The sequence below is a fragment of the Pecten maximus genome, chromosome 12 (genome assembly GCF_902652985.1).
Source record: "Pecten maximus chromosome 12, xPecMax1.1, whole genome shotgun sequence".
NCBI classification, from domain to species: Eukaryota; Metazoa; Mollusca; class Bivalvia; order Pectinida; family Pectinidae; genus Pecten; species Pecten maximus.
The window spans coordinates 40,088,791-40,105,102 of record NC_047026.1 but is presented as its reverse complement, the minus strand read 5'-3'; the positions used below and the strand labels follow the sequence as shown (position 1 = coordinate 40,105,102).

Here is a 16,312-nt window from a genome sequence, read left to right as displayed (position 1 = left end):
CCGGGGGTAATAAATATATTGGAAGATCTTAAAGTTGTTTTAGGAAATGTCTAATCTCTACATGAAATGTGACTCGCTTTAGTTGCATAGCAACAATTAACTGATTGGTCAGGTGAGCGTGTAGGTCTCTTATTTGATAATCTACTTACTGAGGATACAATCTATTTACAAGTTCTTTCTCCTTAAACTAACAAAATTAATGTCAACATGTAATTCTGAATAAAATCATAAAATGTCTGAAAACGTACAAGGAGAATTATAAAATATAGACAAGACATAAACACAGAGATGTCTGAAAACGTACAAGGAGAAGGGGACCAGGTGTTCCACAAGGAAAAGTATCCTATTTCATTGATAACACTGCCATGTTAAGTAGGTGCTGGTAAAACACCACATCTTCGATCACCTTTATTTTGGTATCAATTTGCATCAAAAATAGACATCATAAAAATTCTATTTCGTAGTACTCTGGCATCATGTTGCCTAGCAACAGACCTGACAACCAATTGCAATCTACCATGCATATAATACTTTTGAACGATGTATGAATATTTAAAAAAAACTTGTTAAAAGTTCAAATGTAAAGTTTAGCCTATATCATATTTCATGGTAATACATTTTCTGAGTTATTCTTTCTTGAAATGGTTATTACATTGTTAATAGAAATATGCTTGATAATGGATTTATTGAATATTTCTGTGACCTTGAAGGTAGGTAAAGGTCATCCATTTGAGTAGATGAGCTTAATCTTTTGTCATGTCTGTTCATGTCTGTTCATGTCCATGTGATAAATATTAATTAGACTCTAGCTGTCTCTTTAATTGTATACGTTTACGTACTTTTTATGTTTGTATAATGATCTTTCAGATCACAGAATTTTGTTTCATGATTATCCGTCGTCAGTTCGTCTAAAGTATTAACATACCTGTGGTGTACATGTACGTAAGAAAGTGAAGAGAGTCGCTAAAAGTCATTAATAGTTCCGGTTTTTAGTGCGTCCCTCGTGTGATATCTCGTACGCGCACGGAGATCTGACAGGTGGCGCGAGATTCGACACCATCAACATGTCGCTAGGAAGCTTTCGTGTGTCGTTGGGAACACTAACCGTGATCTGTTTGTTGAAGGTAATGTTACAACTTGTCTGTTACATATACTTACATTTGTAAAAGCGACTCCAGTTTGATGGAATGCATCACGCGCATTTCCAAAACAAAATATCCGCGGTGACGGTGACCACAATTTGTTTTACAGTGTAATAAAAAGGAGGTAGATCTAGGCCTAACTTGGAATTTAGTTTCAACGTAAAACACTAAAATCATTCTTATAACGTCCCATTTTGCTTGTATTTTAAAATTCAGACGGACATCAAAATATGATGTTCCTCTGATAATCGCGCCGCTATTTCGCTATTTTCACACATTTCGGCTTGATTTGATCACCACTTTGTAACTTCTTTTCAGGTATGCAGGTAGGCCTAACATTTGAGGATGACTGACTTCACCTGTATAGTTCAGAGCATCCAGTTGACCCTTGTTTTTTTTAGCAATTTCAGAAGTCAAATCACTATAGATCTATATCTCATAAATATAAAGGGTCAAAACAAAGCTAAAAGTCAGATCCCATTTTGGGGAATCAAAAACATATTCTCAATTAAAGGACTACTGGATGCCCTGGTAGTTATGAAAATATAGTTTCATTGCATAACTTGAGGTCAGCATGTTGATATCAATAAGATATTGATACCATGCAGCATAGCAATTCAAGCTACTTCACAAAGTTGCTTACTTGGACCAAATACCATGATAACCTATATATGTAGTGTAAAAGTGTAGAGTAAGATCACCTTACTAGCTCAGACTAGTGGGAATTTCCCTTTAGCCTAGTGGTAGGATGTGGAGAGTATAGGTCACCTTACTAGCTCAGGCTAGAGGGAATTTCCCTTTAGCCTAGTGGTAGGATGTGGAGAGTATAGGTCACCTTACTAGCTCAGACTAGAGGGAATTTCCCACTAGCCTGTGGTAGGATGTGTAGAGTATAAGGTCACCTTACTAGCTCAGACTAGAGGGAATTTCCCTCTAGCCTAGTGGTAGGATGTGGAGAGTACAGGTCACCTTACTAGCTCAGACTAGTGGGAATTTCCCTTAGCCTAGTGGTAGGATGTGTAGAGTATAAGGTCACCTTACTAGCTCAGACTAGTGGGAATTTCCCTCAAGCCTAGTGGTAGGATGTGTAGAGTATAAGGTCACCTTACTAGCTCAGACTAGAGGGAATTTCCCTCTAGCCTAGTGGTAGGATGTGTAGAGTATAAGGTCACCTTACTAGCTCAGACTAGTGGGAATTTCCCTCTAGCCTAGTGGTAGGATGTTTAGAGTATAAGGTCACCTTATATTAATAGCTCTGACTAGAGGGAATTTCCCTTCAGCCTAGCGGTAGAATGTTTGCCTTGAGAGCAAAAGGTCACTATTTCGGCCCAAGTGTGGGCAGGGTTTTTCATTACTCCTTCCTATTACAATAGTATCTCTGTTTGGAATTGCTTTCCAAATGCAAAGGTCAATGCCACTGCTATCAGAATCAAATTTCTTTGTTCATCAAGGAAGTCACTTAATGCCTGCGATTGCTTTTCAGGACTGAACGTCAAATATCAAAATCACTGTTACCATAATAGAAACGGATAATTTGCAGATCAACTCAAAGTCTATTTATACCTTTTCTCCACCAGTGATGCTTGCTTTTGATCCATTGTATTTCAGATCCAAAGATCAAAGGTCAAGGTCACTGTCATTACCCGGTCATGCTTTCTGTCTGCTTCAACATTATCACTGGTCTGGGAGTTTGGTATTGTTCAGTACTCAACTAAGATTTTTAATATCATGCTGATAATTCATTCGTTGGATTCCAACTGATGAAATGAGACAATAAAATGAGTTAAATTCACCCTGTGATTTTCAGGAAATTGCATCCACTAATATTTCCACCAGTTTATCTGAGCCTGCAGATGTAGTCTCCGTAACAACCCAGAAAGTCTCCGTAACAACCCAGAAAGTGACGTGTTACCAACATGGGGATGCAGAAACAGATGCAGGTAATTATTAAAAAGCACAGGGACTTGTCACAAATACCCAACTGTCATTCACTTGTGTGTGTGACTGACCTGTTTTGGGGAGTCCTTTTTCCACAAGTTCACTTAATCATAATTCCATTTCACATGAATCCAATGTGTAATAGTTTTTTAATTTGCTCTGCTCCCTGTAACAATGGCCTCTTCATGTTAGTCAAAACAAGGGCGATAACTCTTCCTAAATCCCAACCATTTTGGAAATCCCCTTTGTTCCATTGAAATTGAATGTACTAAAGTACTAAAGCTTTTACAGAATATCAACATTAAGAAGGCTTGTGGATATGATAACATATCTGGTATAGTTTTTGAAGAATGTGCACAGGCAGCCATCTTGGATTTTGATAATTGAAGTTTGTTATCGCAATTCCTTGAAAAGTACTGGAGGGATATTCTTCAAACTTCATGTGTAGGTTCCCTTGGTCCCTAGTTGTGCCATTGGAATTTACAGGTAGACTTATGATCAGAAAAAGAAAATGGCTGATAGGCAGCTAATCTTGGATTTTGATAATTGAAGTTTGTTATCGCTATTTCTCGAAAAGTAGTTTAGGGATATTCCTCAAACTTCATGTGTAGGTTCCCCTTGGTTCCTAGTTTTGCCAATAAAATTTTTTTTTTATGATAAAAACAAAATGGCCATCTTGGATTTTGAGAATTGAAATTTGTTATTGCTATTTCTTGAAAAGTACTGGAGGGATGTTTGTGGTATCAGATTAGTTAGAGGAAAAAAAGAAAGAAAAGTAGAGAGAAGATCAGTCTGACATAGAACCCAATAAAGATCATTCAATGATGGGCGCCAAGATCCCACCGGGATCACTTGTTAATAGTTTTGATATGTATTCCTGCACATTCCGGTTGTATTGGTTTGAGGGGGAGTATACATATTATCCATCAGTCTTTCATGTTTTTCATATTATATTGTACCTAATACTGGTAAACTAGTGTAAGGGAGCAGAATCAACTTCTACAGAGCCAGAAGGCTTGGAGATCATTAATGTATGGTGGCTCGTTAGGGCCAAGTATCAAATCTCGCACTCTCGACGTTATGTCGAAAACGTGAGAATGCGAAAACGCGACGGCGAGGGAGCGAAAACGCGAGAATGTGAAAGAGCGAAAACACGAGAATGCGAAAACTCGACGACGAGAATGCGAAAACACGACGGCGAAAACGTGAGATTAATCTCGCACTCTCGCCATCGCGTTTTCGCATTCTCACGTTTTCGAAGGTCGAGAGTGCGATAATGCGAGATTAGACCTTAACGGCCGCCCTCGCACTCTCGCTCCCTCGCGTAAGGAAGTCTGGTAATAGATAGAACCTCATCATGACAGTTTTGTTGTGTGTATATCTGTGGGTGATGGAGGTGAGTAGGATCGAAATCCAGAAAAAAATGTTTAATAGGTCTGATACACTGACACACTGACACATACATAGGCCTAACTGTTTTATATGCTACCTTCGATTTACTACATGAGCCTCAATTATTGAAGTAATAAGCAAACAATTTAAACGTTTTCTGAGAATATCATCTATAGTACAGTCAAGGATTAATATTATACATTTGTATTTTTAATTTTATTGAAAACAGAAATACCAGGGATGATATATTTGGGGATTTGTTCTTCAATTATTACACAAATTTGGAATACCAGTAGTATAAGGTAAGTAGGCCTAATATATGCAGTAGCCACTGGGTAGTGATGTATAATGTCTTTTACGCGAGGGAGCGAGAGTGCGAGGACGGCCGTTAATGACTAATCTCGCGTTCTCGACCTTAGGTTGAGAACGCGAGAATGCGAAAGCGCGATGGCGAGAGAGCGAAATTGTGACGGCGAGAGTGCAAGATTAATCTCGCGTTTTTCGCCGTCGCGTTTTCGCATTCTCGCCGTCGAGTTTTCACAATCTCGCGTTTTCGCTCTTTCGCATTCTCGCTCCCTCGTCGTCGCGTTTTCGCATTCTCGAGATGTCGACCTAAGGTCGAGAGTGCGAGAAAGCGAGATTTGATACTTGGCCCTAACGAGCCACCATATTAATGGGTTATTTTTTACAATAACAGGCTAGATCAAACATGTTACTTTAAACATCACATACATGTTCTAATAATAGACAAATATATAAAAAATAACTTCTTAATTACATTTAGTTAACTTGGTATCAGATTTAGGCCTTCCAAGTTAACCAACAATCATTGTCAATTGTCAAATTCTTTAGAGAAATCAAAACACCTACAGAACTACCATTCCGAACATCAAAACACCTACAGAACTACCATTCTGAACATCAAAACACCTACAGAACTACCATTCTGAACATCAATACACCTACAGAACTACCATTCAGAACATCAATACACCTACAGTACTACCGTTCCAAACATCAAAACACCTACAGAACTACCATTCCGAACATCAAAACACCTACAGAACTACCATTCAGAACATCAAAACACCTACAGAACTACCATGCATTCCGAACATCAAAACGCCTACAGAACTACCATTCCAAACATCAAAACGCCTACAGAACTACCATTCCGAACATCAATACACCTACAGAACTACAATTCAGAACATCAAAACACCTACATAACTACCATTCAGAACATCAAAACACCTACAGAACTACCATTCAGAACATCAAAACACCTACAGAACTACCATTCAGAACATCAAAACACCTACAGAACTACCATTCCGAACATCAATACACCTACAGAGCTACAATTCCTAACATCAAAACACCTACAGAACTACCATTCCGAACATCAAAACACCTACAGAACTACCATTCCTAACATCAAAACACCTACAGAACTACCATTCCGAACATCAAAACACCTACAGAACTACCATTCAGAACATCAAAACACCTACAGAACTACCATTCCGAACATCAAAACACCTACGGAACTACCATTCTGAACTGAAGAACTATAATGAAGGTAATAGAAACTAAGGCCAGAATGGACTGTAAGAACTAGGATTAAGTGTCGGATGGGCGTGTCACAGGCTTATCACAGGCATATCATGGGTGTATCACAGGCATATCATGGGTGTATCACGGGTGTATCACAGGCGTATCAAGGGGGTACCACAGGGGTATCATGGGTGTATCACGGGCATATCACAGGCTTATCACAGGCATATCATGGGTGTATCATGGGTGTATCTTGGGTGTATCATGGGCGTACCACAGGGGTATCACAGGTGTATCACGGGCATATCATGGGCATATCATAGGCGTACCACAGGGGTATCACGGGCGTATCACAGGCTTATCACAGGCGTATCACAGGGGTATCATTGGTGTATCACGAGCATATCACGGGCGTATCATGGGTGTATCATGGGTGTATCATGGGCATATCACAAGGGTATCATGGGTGTATCATGGGCATATCACAGGCATATCATGGGTGTATCACAGGGGTATCATGGGTGTATCACAGTCATATCATGAGTGTATCATGGGTGTATCATGGGCGTACCACAGGGGTATCATGGGCATACCACAGGGGTATCATGGGTGTATCACGGGCATATCATGGGCGTAGTACAGGGGTATCATGGGTGTATCACGGTCATATCATGGGTGTATCACAGGCATATATCACGGGTATTTCATGGGCGTATCATGCATCTGTTTTTGTGCTCTTGTTGTGTTTTTAGACACATTCTTTTGTAGAGTAAGACTATGGATTTACTACAAGTAAAATGCAGTCCCAATTAGCAATTTTGTAATTATTGAATTGATACTTGATATTACAATCAATTTTTTTTTTAAATAACTTTTTGTAAATCTTTAAAATGATATTCAATAAAATATTAATAAATTAAATATTTAAGAAATTAGATATATATATATATACATTGTATATATACATATAGAATACTGTTTAATTAGGTGACCACTGTATGTTTATATATAAATCTATTTCCTACTATAAATTTATATGAATTACCCTATCTCTATGGTTACAGATGGGAAACCAGTTCTGTTTTATTTGTTCCTCCTGCTGCTGCTGGTACCAGTTGCCATTGCAACCTACATGTGTACAAAGTAAGGATAGTTTTCATTGTTTCTTCTTCCTCCCATTGAGAACAAATTTAAATGGCTTCATGTGTGCACATGCAGGTCCACAATTCCATAGCGTATGGTAATCTTTGAAAAAATTAAATCTTATTCAGGAAGAGAAAGAGACACCGAGATAAGGACCGGGATTCAGAATTGGCTTTTCAAAGATTTCAGAGGAAGCATTTTCACCAAGGAACAAAAAATGGAAGAAGAATCAAAATAGAGGTATGCAATGCTTCTGAAATGCTTTTTCTAAAATAGAGATCGATAAAAATAGATCAATGAAAATATTTGGTGTTTTTTAATCCGGCTCAGTTGTGTCAGGTATATTTTAGGCTGATTATTTCGCTACAGACAAAACTTACAAGGGAGACCACTCTTTAACAGTCAGAGATATATCAGTATGTATGTTGGTGTGTAACCCTTACTACCCCTCACTACACTAAACCGTAGGGTTGTCATTCTGATCTACCAGAGTTACCTCCCTCCATCTCACTTGAAGGTATAGCAATTAGCTTGATAACAGATGGTGGCCGAGAATGTCCATTGTGGATGTGTTAGCAGAGGTTAATCAGGGTGTATTTGTGAAAATGTATCCTTGTACCAGATTTAGAAATCAGTTGCAAAACAAGCAAATTTAAGAATTTTTTAAATGTCGCTACTTATATGTTTTTTAAGTAATTGCTTTTTTTATACCTTGCCTACGTAAGTTACATATTAAAAATATATACAGCAATTAAAATACAAAGGGTTAGTTATAATGGCAGCAAGTGTTTGTGTAAAATATACTGTAGGTACTTTATACACAATATAGGTGTCGCCACCATCAGAAGATGAAGGCGGTCATCGCAATCGGCGACATTATAGCCGAAGACGTATGCATACAACGCCCTCTGGTGACTACGATCTTATTACAAATCGGGATCATGACTTCCATGTTTACAGAGGTTTGTTTTAAGGTGTTTACCATTTTCCAGGAACAGGTTCCATTTTTGAGGAAGTGTTTTAAAATTTCATAGGAGTATAATAATGTCATCCATCGTAAACTTTTTGATTGTCCAGGGATCTCCTACTTTGTTCATCCAGTTTCTTTGAAACTTGATAGGCTTGATGACCATCATGATACGTGTATAGTTTTGGTTCCATGAACAGCATTTTGATTCAATTCTTTTTGGAGAAGTTATTGCCCTTTGTTTATTTCACTATTTGAATCTGATCCAGAGATCTATGTTTTTCAATTAATCTCTGAACTTTAGTCAAATGTAGTAGACAAGCGAATAATATTCAAGTAGTAGTTGCATATTTGATGAGATATGCATGTTGAGGATGTTTGGTAGTATAATATGACCAGGTGGTGTGTCCTGCTTGGTGTCTTCGCCATTATACTTCAGTGAATTAGTGAGTTAGCACTATAAATCGGAAAAATTTCCTGACTATCAAAAGGAGACTTAATTAACATGAACATACCAAAGCCCCCCAAAAACACACAAATGCATTCACCACATGCATGCATGTCATACGTATGGAAGGCCATCCTTAAATGACCTTAGCTGTTGATAGAACATATACATTGAATGATTATAAACCAAACCAAAGTTTAGGTTTTATGTACTACTTATACACATTGTTTTGTCAGATTCACTTGACAGTTTATACACTTGTACAGTGTAGCAAAGAAAACCAGAAACTTAGAGTCCTTAGTTAACTGTTATTTCAATAGTTATGTGTCTCTTATTTTTTGTTTTCAGTTATGAAGAATGCAAAGAATTGTCATCGTTGTAGTGCAGCTTCTGCAGAGTCTGTGTTCCTGAATGTAAGTGTCTTTATCCTATAAATGTTTAGTGTCTATATCCTGTAAATGTTTAGTGTCTGTATCCTGTAAATGTTTAGTGTCTGTATCCTGTAAATGTTTAGTGTCTGTATCCTGTAAATGTTTAGTGTCTTTATCTTGTAAATGTTTAGTGTCTGTATCCTGTAAATGTTTAGTGTCTGTATCCTGTAAATGTTTAGTGTCTGTATCCTGTAAATGTTTAGTGTCTGTATCTTGTAAATGTTTAGTGTCTGTATCCTGTAAATGTTTAGTGTCTGTATCCTGTAAATGTTTAGTGTCTGTATCCTGTAAATGTTTAGTGTCTGTATCCTGTAAATGTTTAGTGTATGTATCCTGTAAATGTTTAGTGTCTGTATCCTGTAAATGTTTAGTGTCTGTATCCTTGTAAATGTTTAGTGTCTGTATCCTGTAAATGTTTAGTGTCTGTATCCTGTAAATGTTTAGTGACTGAATCATGTAAATGTTTAGTGTCTGTATCCTGTAAATGTTTAGTGTCTTTATCTTGTAAATGTTTAGTGTCTATATCCTGTAAATGTTTAGTGTCTGTATCATGTAAATGTTTAGTGTCTTTATCCTATAAATGTTTAGTGTCTATATCTTGTAAATGTTTAGTGTTTGTATCCTGTAAATGTTTAGTGTCTATATCCTGTAAATGTTTAATGTCTATATCCTGTAAATGTTTAGTGTCTGTATCTTGTAAATGTTTAGTGTCTATATCCTATAAATGTTTAGTGTCTATCCTGTAAGTGTTTAGTGTCTGTATCCTGTAAATGTTTAGTGTCTTTATCTTGTAAATGTTTAGTGTCTGTATCCTGTAAATGTTTAGAGTCTGTATCTTGTAAATGTTTAGTGTCTTTATCTTGTAAATGTTTAGTGTCTATATCCTGTAAATGTTTAGAGTCTGTATCTTGTAAATGTTTAGTGTCTTTATCTTGTAAATGTTTAGTGTCTATATCCTGTAAATGTTTAGAGTCTGTATCTTGTAAATGTTTAGTGTCTGTATCCTGTAAATGTTTAGTGTCTGTATCCTGTAAATGTTTAGTGTCTGTATCTTGTAAATGTTTAGTGTCTGTATCCTGTAAATGTTTAGTGTCTGTATCCTGTAAATGTTTAGTGTCTGTATCTTTGTTGGCTCATGCATTTAAATAAAATCCTAAGATTTTGATAAATTGAAATAAATTCTTTATTGCTTCTCCAACTGATTTACAAATTAGTTAAATGCGAAATCTGAATGAATTCTATAATGAATAAGATGTATTTTTTTTTCCTCACGTTTTAGAAAGAGTGATTTTTGGTGTAAAACATTTTCTTTTGATTTGTTTTGCAACGCATCAATATTAACATGTCTGTAATATATACAGTTTGCTTTCATCCTATCAGATGGAGTTTTTTTTGTTTTGGAAAAAATACTGAAACTTTATTGAATTTCGGAGTTTGCTTATAACTTAATACACTTACAAAGCAGGGCAGGCGCGACTTTTAAATATGTGTAATTCTACTTAATTATTTTTATTTAGGACACAACCCTGGGTACACCAACTTACATGTGTTCTCGGCCCCAGCGCCGTTCCAGTCAGCCGAGCAATGGCCACTTGTTGATGGTTCCCTCTTGTGGACCTGGGGGGTCAAGCCGCTGTGCCTCCTATCTCAGTTTTCAGAGCGCCCAGGAATCAGACACCCAGGATACAGATATGTCTCGCAGTCAGCATCGACGCCAGACTCGTTCCTCATGTGGTGATGGAGAATATCACCACAATGGACCAAATGATGGTGAGTGTAATGGGATTATCGCCCTTTATTGCAGAGTAAATCATCTGAATTTTTTTATTTTGTTTTTAGGTCATCTGACCTGAAGGGTCATGTTTCTTCTCAAGTTCCACCAGTGGGATTGAGCTGAAACTTGCCTGAAATGATGCTGGGATGGTCCTGACCAAGTGTTGTTATTTTTCGGGTCTGTCTGAAATCCAAGATGGCTGCCAAAGCCGCCATTTTGAAAACACATTTGAAACTTCTTCTCAAGTTCCACTGGTGTGATTCAGCTGAAACTTGCCTGAAATGATCCTGGGATGGTCCTGAGGAAGTGTTGTTATTTTTTAGGTCAGAAATCAAAGATGGCTGCCATGGCAACCATCTTGAAAAACACATTTTAAACTTCTTTTCCAGTTCCCCTCGTGCCATTGAGCTGGAAATTGGTGAGGATGTTAAGGAAGGAGAGCCAACAAAGTGTTGTTATTTTCCGGCCTCGTAAAAACTTTAACATGACAGCCATGGCGGCCATTTTGTAACATGATTACGCAATCAATGGTTCTTCTGAACAACACCCATTTCAAACTTCTTCTCAAATTTCACCTGTGGGATTCAGCTCTATCTTACCAGAAATGATCCTGAGATAGTCTTGATCAAGTGTTGTTATTTTTTGGGTTGATCCAAATTCCAAGATGGTCACCATGGCCAACAGTGCCACTATACCTGCTACAGAGAATGCATACTACAATAGTATAAGGGTCTTTAACTTAGAGTCAGATGACCGTTAAGGCCCTTGGGCCTCTTGTTGTATCTTGTATGATGAAGTTTTTGCTCAACAATTTTATAGGTAAGCATACTTCGATGAATACTTATATCAATCATAATTCTGCTATATAAAATTTTGTTTTGACCACACATTCTGTTGAATACAAATTTGATGACTGCCTAAAGAGATAAAACATTTTGGTGGGTATATACTGTACTTGACCAGCAATAAGCCCCTGCATGGCAATAAGGCCCCTTCTCTTTTTAACAAGTCTTTTGGAACCAGGCCTACATTTAGCAATAAGGGTTGGGGGGGTTATTGCCGGTCGAGTACGTTAATGTTATGGTACAATGTGTATGTTTTACTTGTAGGAATCCCACGTTTGTACTTACACAACTCACAGAGCCACCATACATCCCTGCCTCACCCCCAGCTGTTAAAGGATGGCCTTAGTCCAGCCCCACAGTATAACGACTACGGACGATACGGTGGAAGTCCAACTAATCCAAGAGGTAGACCAGAAAAAATTGCTAAAAGTCTACCGTTCTTATATGATTTTGCTCTCAGTGGAAAAACATATGCTCAGAAAGATTCGTCAAATCGGAAAGAATCCTGGCATAGTGCTAAGGGATCTGGACAATCTCAACAATATGGAAATGAATTATCCAACAGAAGCTGGTTTCCAAGTGAATCAGATATTGCAGAGTACTGCACTGCACATGAAGACACACTAATGAATTGTACTGAGAGCACAGTTTTTGAACAAGGCCCGAACACCTCCCAGGGTAAACCATTCAGTCATGGGATCCACAGTGTCAGTCAAACACCAGTCAAGCCGCCAAGTAGACATCATGTAGGGACACCACAGACTGTCAAAGTCCAGAACTTCTCCGTGAGTCGTGTATATACTGAGGATGATACTGGTAGTAAAAAGTCTTTATTTACATCCATGTATAATAAGAAACAATCTCTGTTGAGCATCGAGTGTGATTCTGAAATGAATGTGGCAGCTCAGGATTGTGATGGTCACAACAATTCCTCAAACAGACAGATGGACTCCATTGACACATCACAGTCTCTCCTAGTAGACAACGGTGGCAATCGTCCACGCCTTGTTGCGGATTATGAAAATACTACTTTTGAGACTTCCATGGTAGAAGTTGTACCTAGACTTAGTCTTCCACTCCAGGAAAATATCAGCGACATTCAAGTCAATGAAAACAAAATGGCTGCTGCACTGGTAGACCCTAACAATAACCTGAAGGGGAAAATGTCTTTAGTTTTACAGAAAGAAGAGCAGCAACTAACATGTGGTGATGTTTTCGTTCTTGAGGAAGGAGAGAGTATGGTGTGACCTTGAGGAAGGAGAGAGTATGATGTGACCTTGAGGAGGTGGTCAGTACAACATGACTTGTGAAAGGAGAGAGTATAGTGTGACCTTGAGGAAGGAGAGAGTATGGTGTGACCTTGAGGAAGGAGAGAGTATGATGTGACCTTGAGGAAGGAGAGAGTATGGTGTGACCTTGAGGAAGGAGAGAGTATGGTGTGCCCTTGATAGGAGGTGGTCAGTACAACAGGACTTGTGAAAGGAGATATTATGGTGTGACCTTGAGGAGGTGAAGGTCAGTACAACATGACTTTAGGAAGGAGAGATTATGGCGTGACCTTGAGGAAGGAGATATTATGGTGTGACCTTGAGGAAGGAGGGAGTATGACGTGATCTTGAGAAAAGTGAGAATATGGTGTGACCTGGAGAAGATATTACAGTGTGACCTTGAGGAAGAAGAGAGTCTGGTGTGACCTTGAGGAAGGTGAGAGCATGGTGTGACCTTGAGGGAAAAGAGAGTATGGTGTGATCTTGAGCAAGGCGATTACTGTGTGACCTTGAGAAAGAAGAGAGTATGGTTTGAACTTGTTGAAAGAGAAAGTATGGTGTGACCTTGAGAGAGTATGGTGTGAGGTGAAGGTTATTTCAACATATTCTTTATAAAGGAGAGAGTCAGATGTATTATTTAGGGGAAATGACTGATTTGACAAGCAGAATGAGGCTATCTTGTGTAACTTTGGGGATGTAGAACAGCAGGTATGACCTTAGCGTATGAAAAGTAAAATGTTGTGTTGAAGCATTGTGGCCCAAGGTCAATCTGGTACTGGCTAGATCATAATCTCTAGATGTAGAAAATGCAGGGTCCACACTGTACTGACAAAAACATGATATCTAGGGTAGAAAATGCAGGGTCCTCACTGTACTGACAAAAACATGATATTTAGGGTAGAAAATGCAGGGTCCACCCTGTACTGATAAAAACATGATATCTAGGGTAGAAAATGCAGGGTCCTCACTGTACTGACAAAAACATGATATCTAGGGTAGAAAATGCAGGGTCCACACTGTACTGACAAAAACACGATATCTAGGGTAGAAAATGCAGGGTCCACACTGTACTGACAAAAACATGATATCTAGGGGTAGAAAATGCAGGGTCCACACTGTACTGACAAAAACATGATATCTAGATGTAGAAAATTCAGGGTCCACACTGTACTGACAAAACCATGATATCTAGGGTAGAAAATGCAGGGTCCACACTGTACTGACAAAACCATGATATCTAGGGTAGAAAGTGCAGGGTCCACACTGTACTGACAAAAACATGATATCTAGGGTAGAAAATGCAGGGTCCTCACTGTACTGACAAAAACATGATATCTAGGGTAGAAAATACAGGGTCCTCACTGTACTGACAAAAACATGATATCTAGGGTAGAAAATGCAGGGTCCACACTGTACTGACAAAACCATGATATCTAGGGTAGAAAATACAGGGTCCACACTGTACTGACAAAAACATGATATTTAGGGTAGAAAATGCAGGGTCCACCCTGTACTGATAAAAACATGATATCTAGGGTAGAAAATGCAGGGTCCTCACTGTACTGACAAAAACATGATATCTAGGGTAGAAAATCCAGGGTCCACACTGTACTGACAAAAACATGATATCTAGGGTAGAAAATGCAGGGTCCTCACTGTACTGACAAAACCATGATATTTAGGGTAGAAAATGTAGGGTCCACCATGAACAATCTCTAGATGTAGAAAATTCGGGGACCACCCTGAACTGACCAGGTCATGATTAAAAATGGAATTTAAGATACAAAAAAAAAAAAGTAGTTTGGAAGCTAAAATAATTGAATGTTTAAACGTATCATAGAATGTCATCTATATATCTATAATTGTGATAACTAATCATAGAAAATGGTCTATATATCTATAATTGTGATAAATATACTAATTGTGTATAAACCATTTTATTTTACCTTTAAAAACCCTTTTGCACACAATCGATTTGATCAATGTTGGTGAAGCAATTAAATAGGTGATAATTATTGTGATCCTGAAGATTGAAAGTGAGACATGCCTTGAGAAGTGTAACCCAATCAAGACCAGGTGAAGAGGAGAGTAAGGCTTTGTAGTAAAAATTACAGTGTGACCGACCTTAAGGGGAAGAAATAGGATCTGACCTTTGATGACATTCAGCTTTGAAAGATTTTATTGCAATCAGAAGATAAAGCTGCAATGACTTTGAATGAAAAGTATGATGTGATCTTGTGGACAAGATGTTGTAATATTGAGGAGGTGAAGTGCTAGTTGTGACCTTGAGGAGAGTATGATGTGACCTTGAGGAGGGTATGGTGTGACCTTTCTGTTGTGACCTTGAGAAGGTGAAGGGCATGTTGTGACTGTGAGGAGGTGAAGGGCATGTTGTGACTGTGAGGAGGTGAAGGGCATGTTGTGATCTGGATGAGGTGAAGGGCATGTTGTGACCTTGAGAAGGTGAAGGGCATGTTGTGACCTTGAGAAGGTGAAGGGCATGCTGTGACCGTGAGGTGAAGGGCATGTTGTGATCTGGATGAGGTAAAGGGCATGTTGTGATCTGGATGAGGTGAAGGGCATGTTGTGGTCTTGAGGTGAAGGTAATGTTATGAGGTGAAGAGCATGTTGTGATCTTAAGGTGAGGGGGATGTTGTGACCTTGAGAAAGGTAGGATGTGATCTTGTGAAGGATGTACATTCCTGATGAGGAGAGTGTAATAGAGGAATATTTGCATTGAATTGTCAGAATAGAACTGGAATGAAATTAAAATGTAGGTCCCCCATGTACCTTTGTTGATTTTTTAATTGAGGCTTTCCACCATGTCTGCTCTGACCTTCTCTTGTCTCTATACTTCATATTTGAGGCATGCATCCTGTATCAAAAAGTCACTCTGACCTACATTTTGACCATTGACCTATATCAACATTTTGTCCTGTCTGTATCACATACACTGCACATTTGGTGCATGGGTTGACCTTGAAGTGGCAGTGTTATTTATCAAAAGTAGGTCACTCTGATCTCCCTTTTGACCTTTGAACTACAAAGTTTGGGCTCTATTGCCTACATTACTAGTTTATATTGTAGACATGGGTCGACCAAGGTAAGCCTGTGTAGTGTACCAAAAGTAGGTCACTGTGACCTAAACGTTGACCTCAAAACTGTGCCATTTATTGGTATAAATCCAACAGATTTACTTGCAATAGCAACACTGACATTATTTCTCATTCAGACCTAGAATTAGCTGCTGCCTAATTTCATTGTCTTTGCATCCTTGTCAATTCAAATTAAAAAAAACCTTGAATCCTCATTGTAATGAAGAAGTATTTTTCCCCAAAACCATTCAAACATGGTAAACTGCTTTCTGATTGGTCAAAGAACCTTCATCATCTGAAGATTAACTGGTC

General features: G+C 38.4%; 1 protein-coding gene across 1 annotated transcript; it reads left to right on the top strand.

Annotated features, from left to right (window-relative positions):
- The first annotated feature begins 1,018 nt into the window (after positions 1–1,018).
- LOC117339932 lies at positions 1,019–15,684 on the top strand. Its single transcript, XM_033901648.1, has 8 exons — positions 1,019–1,124; positions 2,950–3,082; positions 7,094–7,172; positions 7,301–7,412; positions 8,002–8,134; positions 8,936–9,000; positions 10,536–10,788; positions 11,902–15,684. The coding sequence occupies exons 1-8, from the start codon at positions 1,065–1,067 to the stop codon at positions 12,882–12,884; spliced, it is 1,818 nt and encodes a 605-aa protein (XP_033757539.1). The 5' UTR covers positions 1,019–1,064; the 3' UTR covers positions 12,885–15,684.
- Positions 15,685–16,312: the final 628 nt, after the last annotated feature.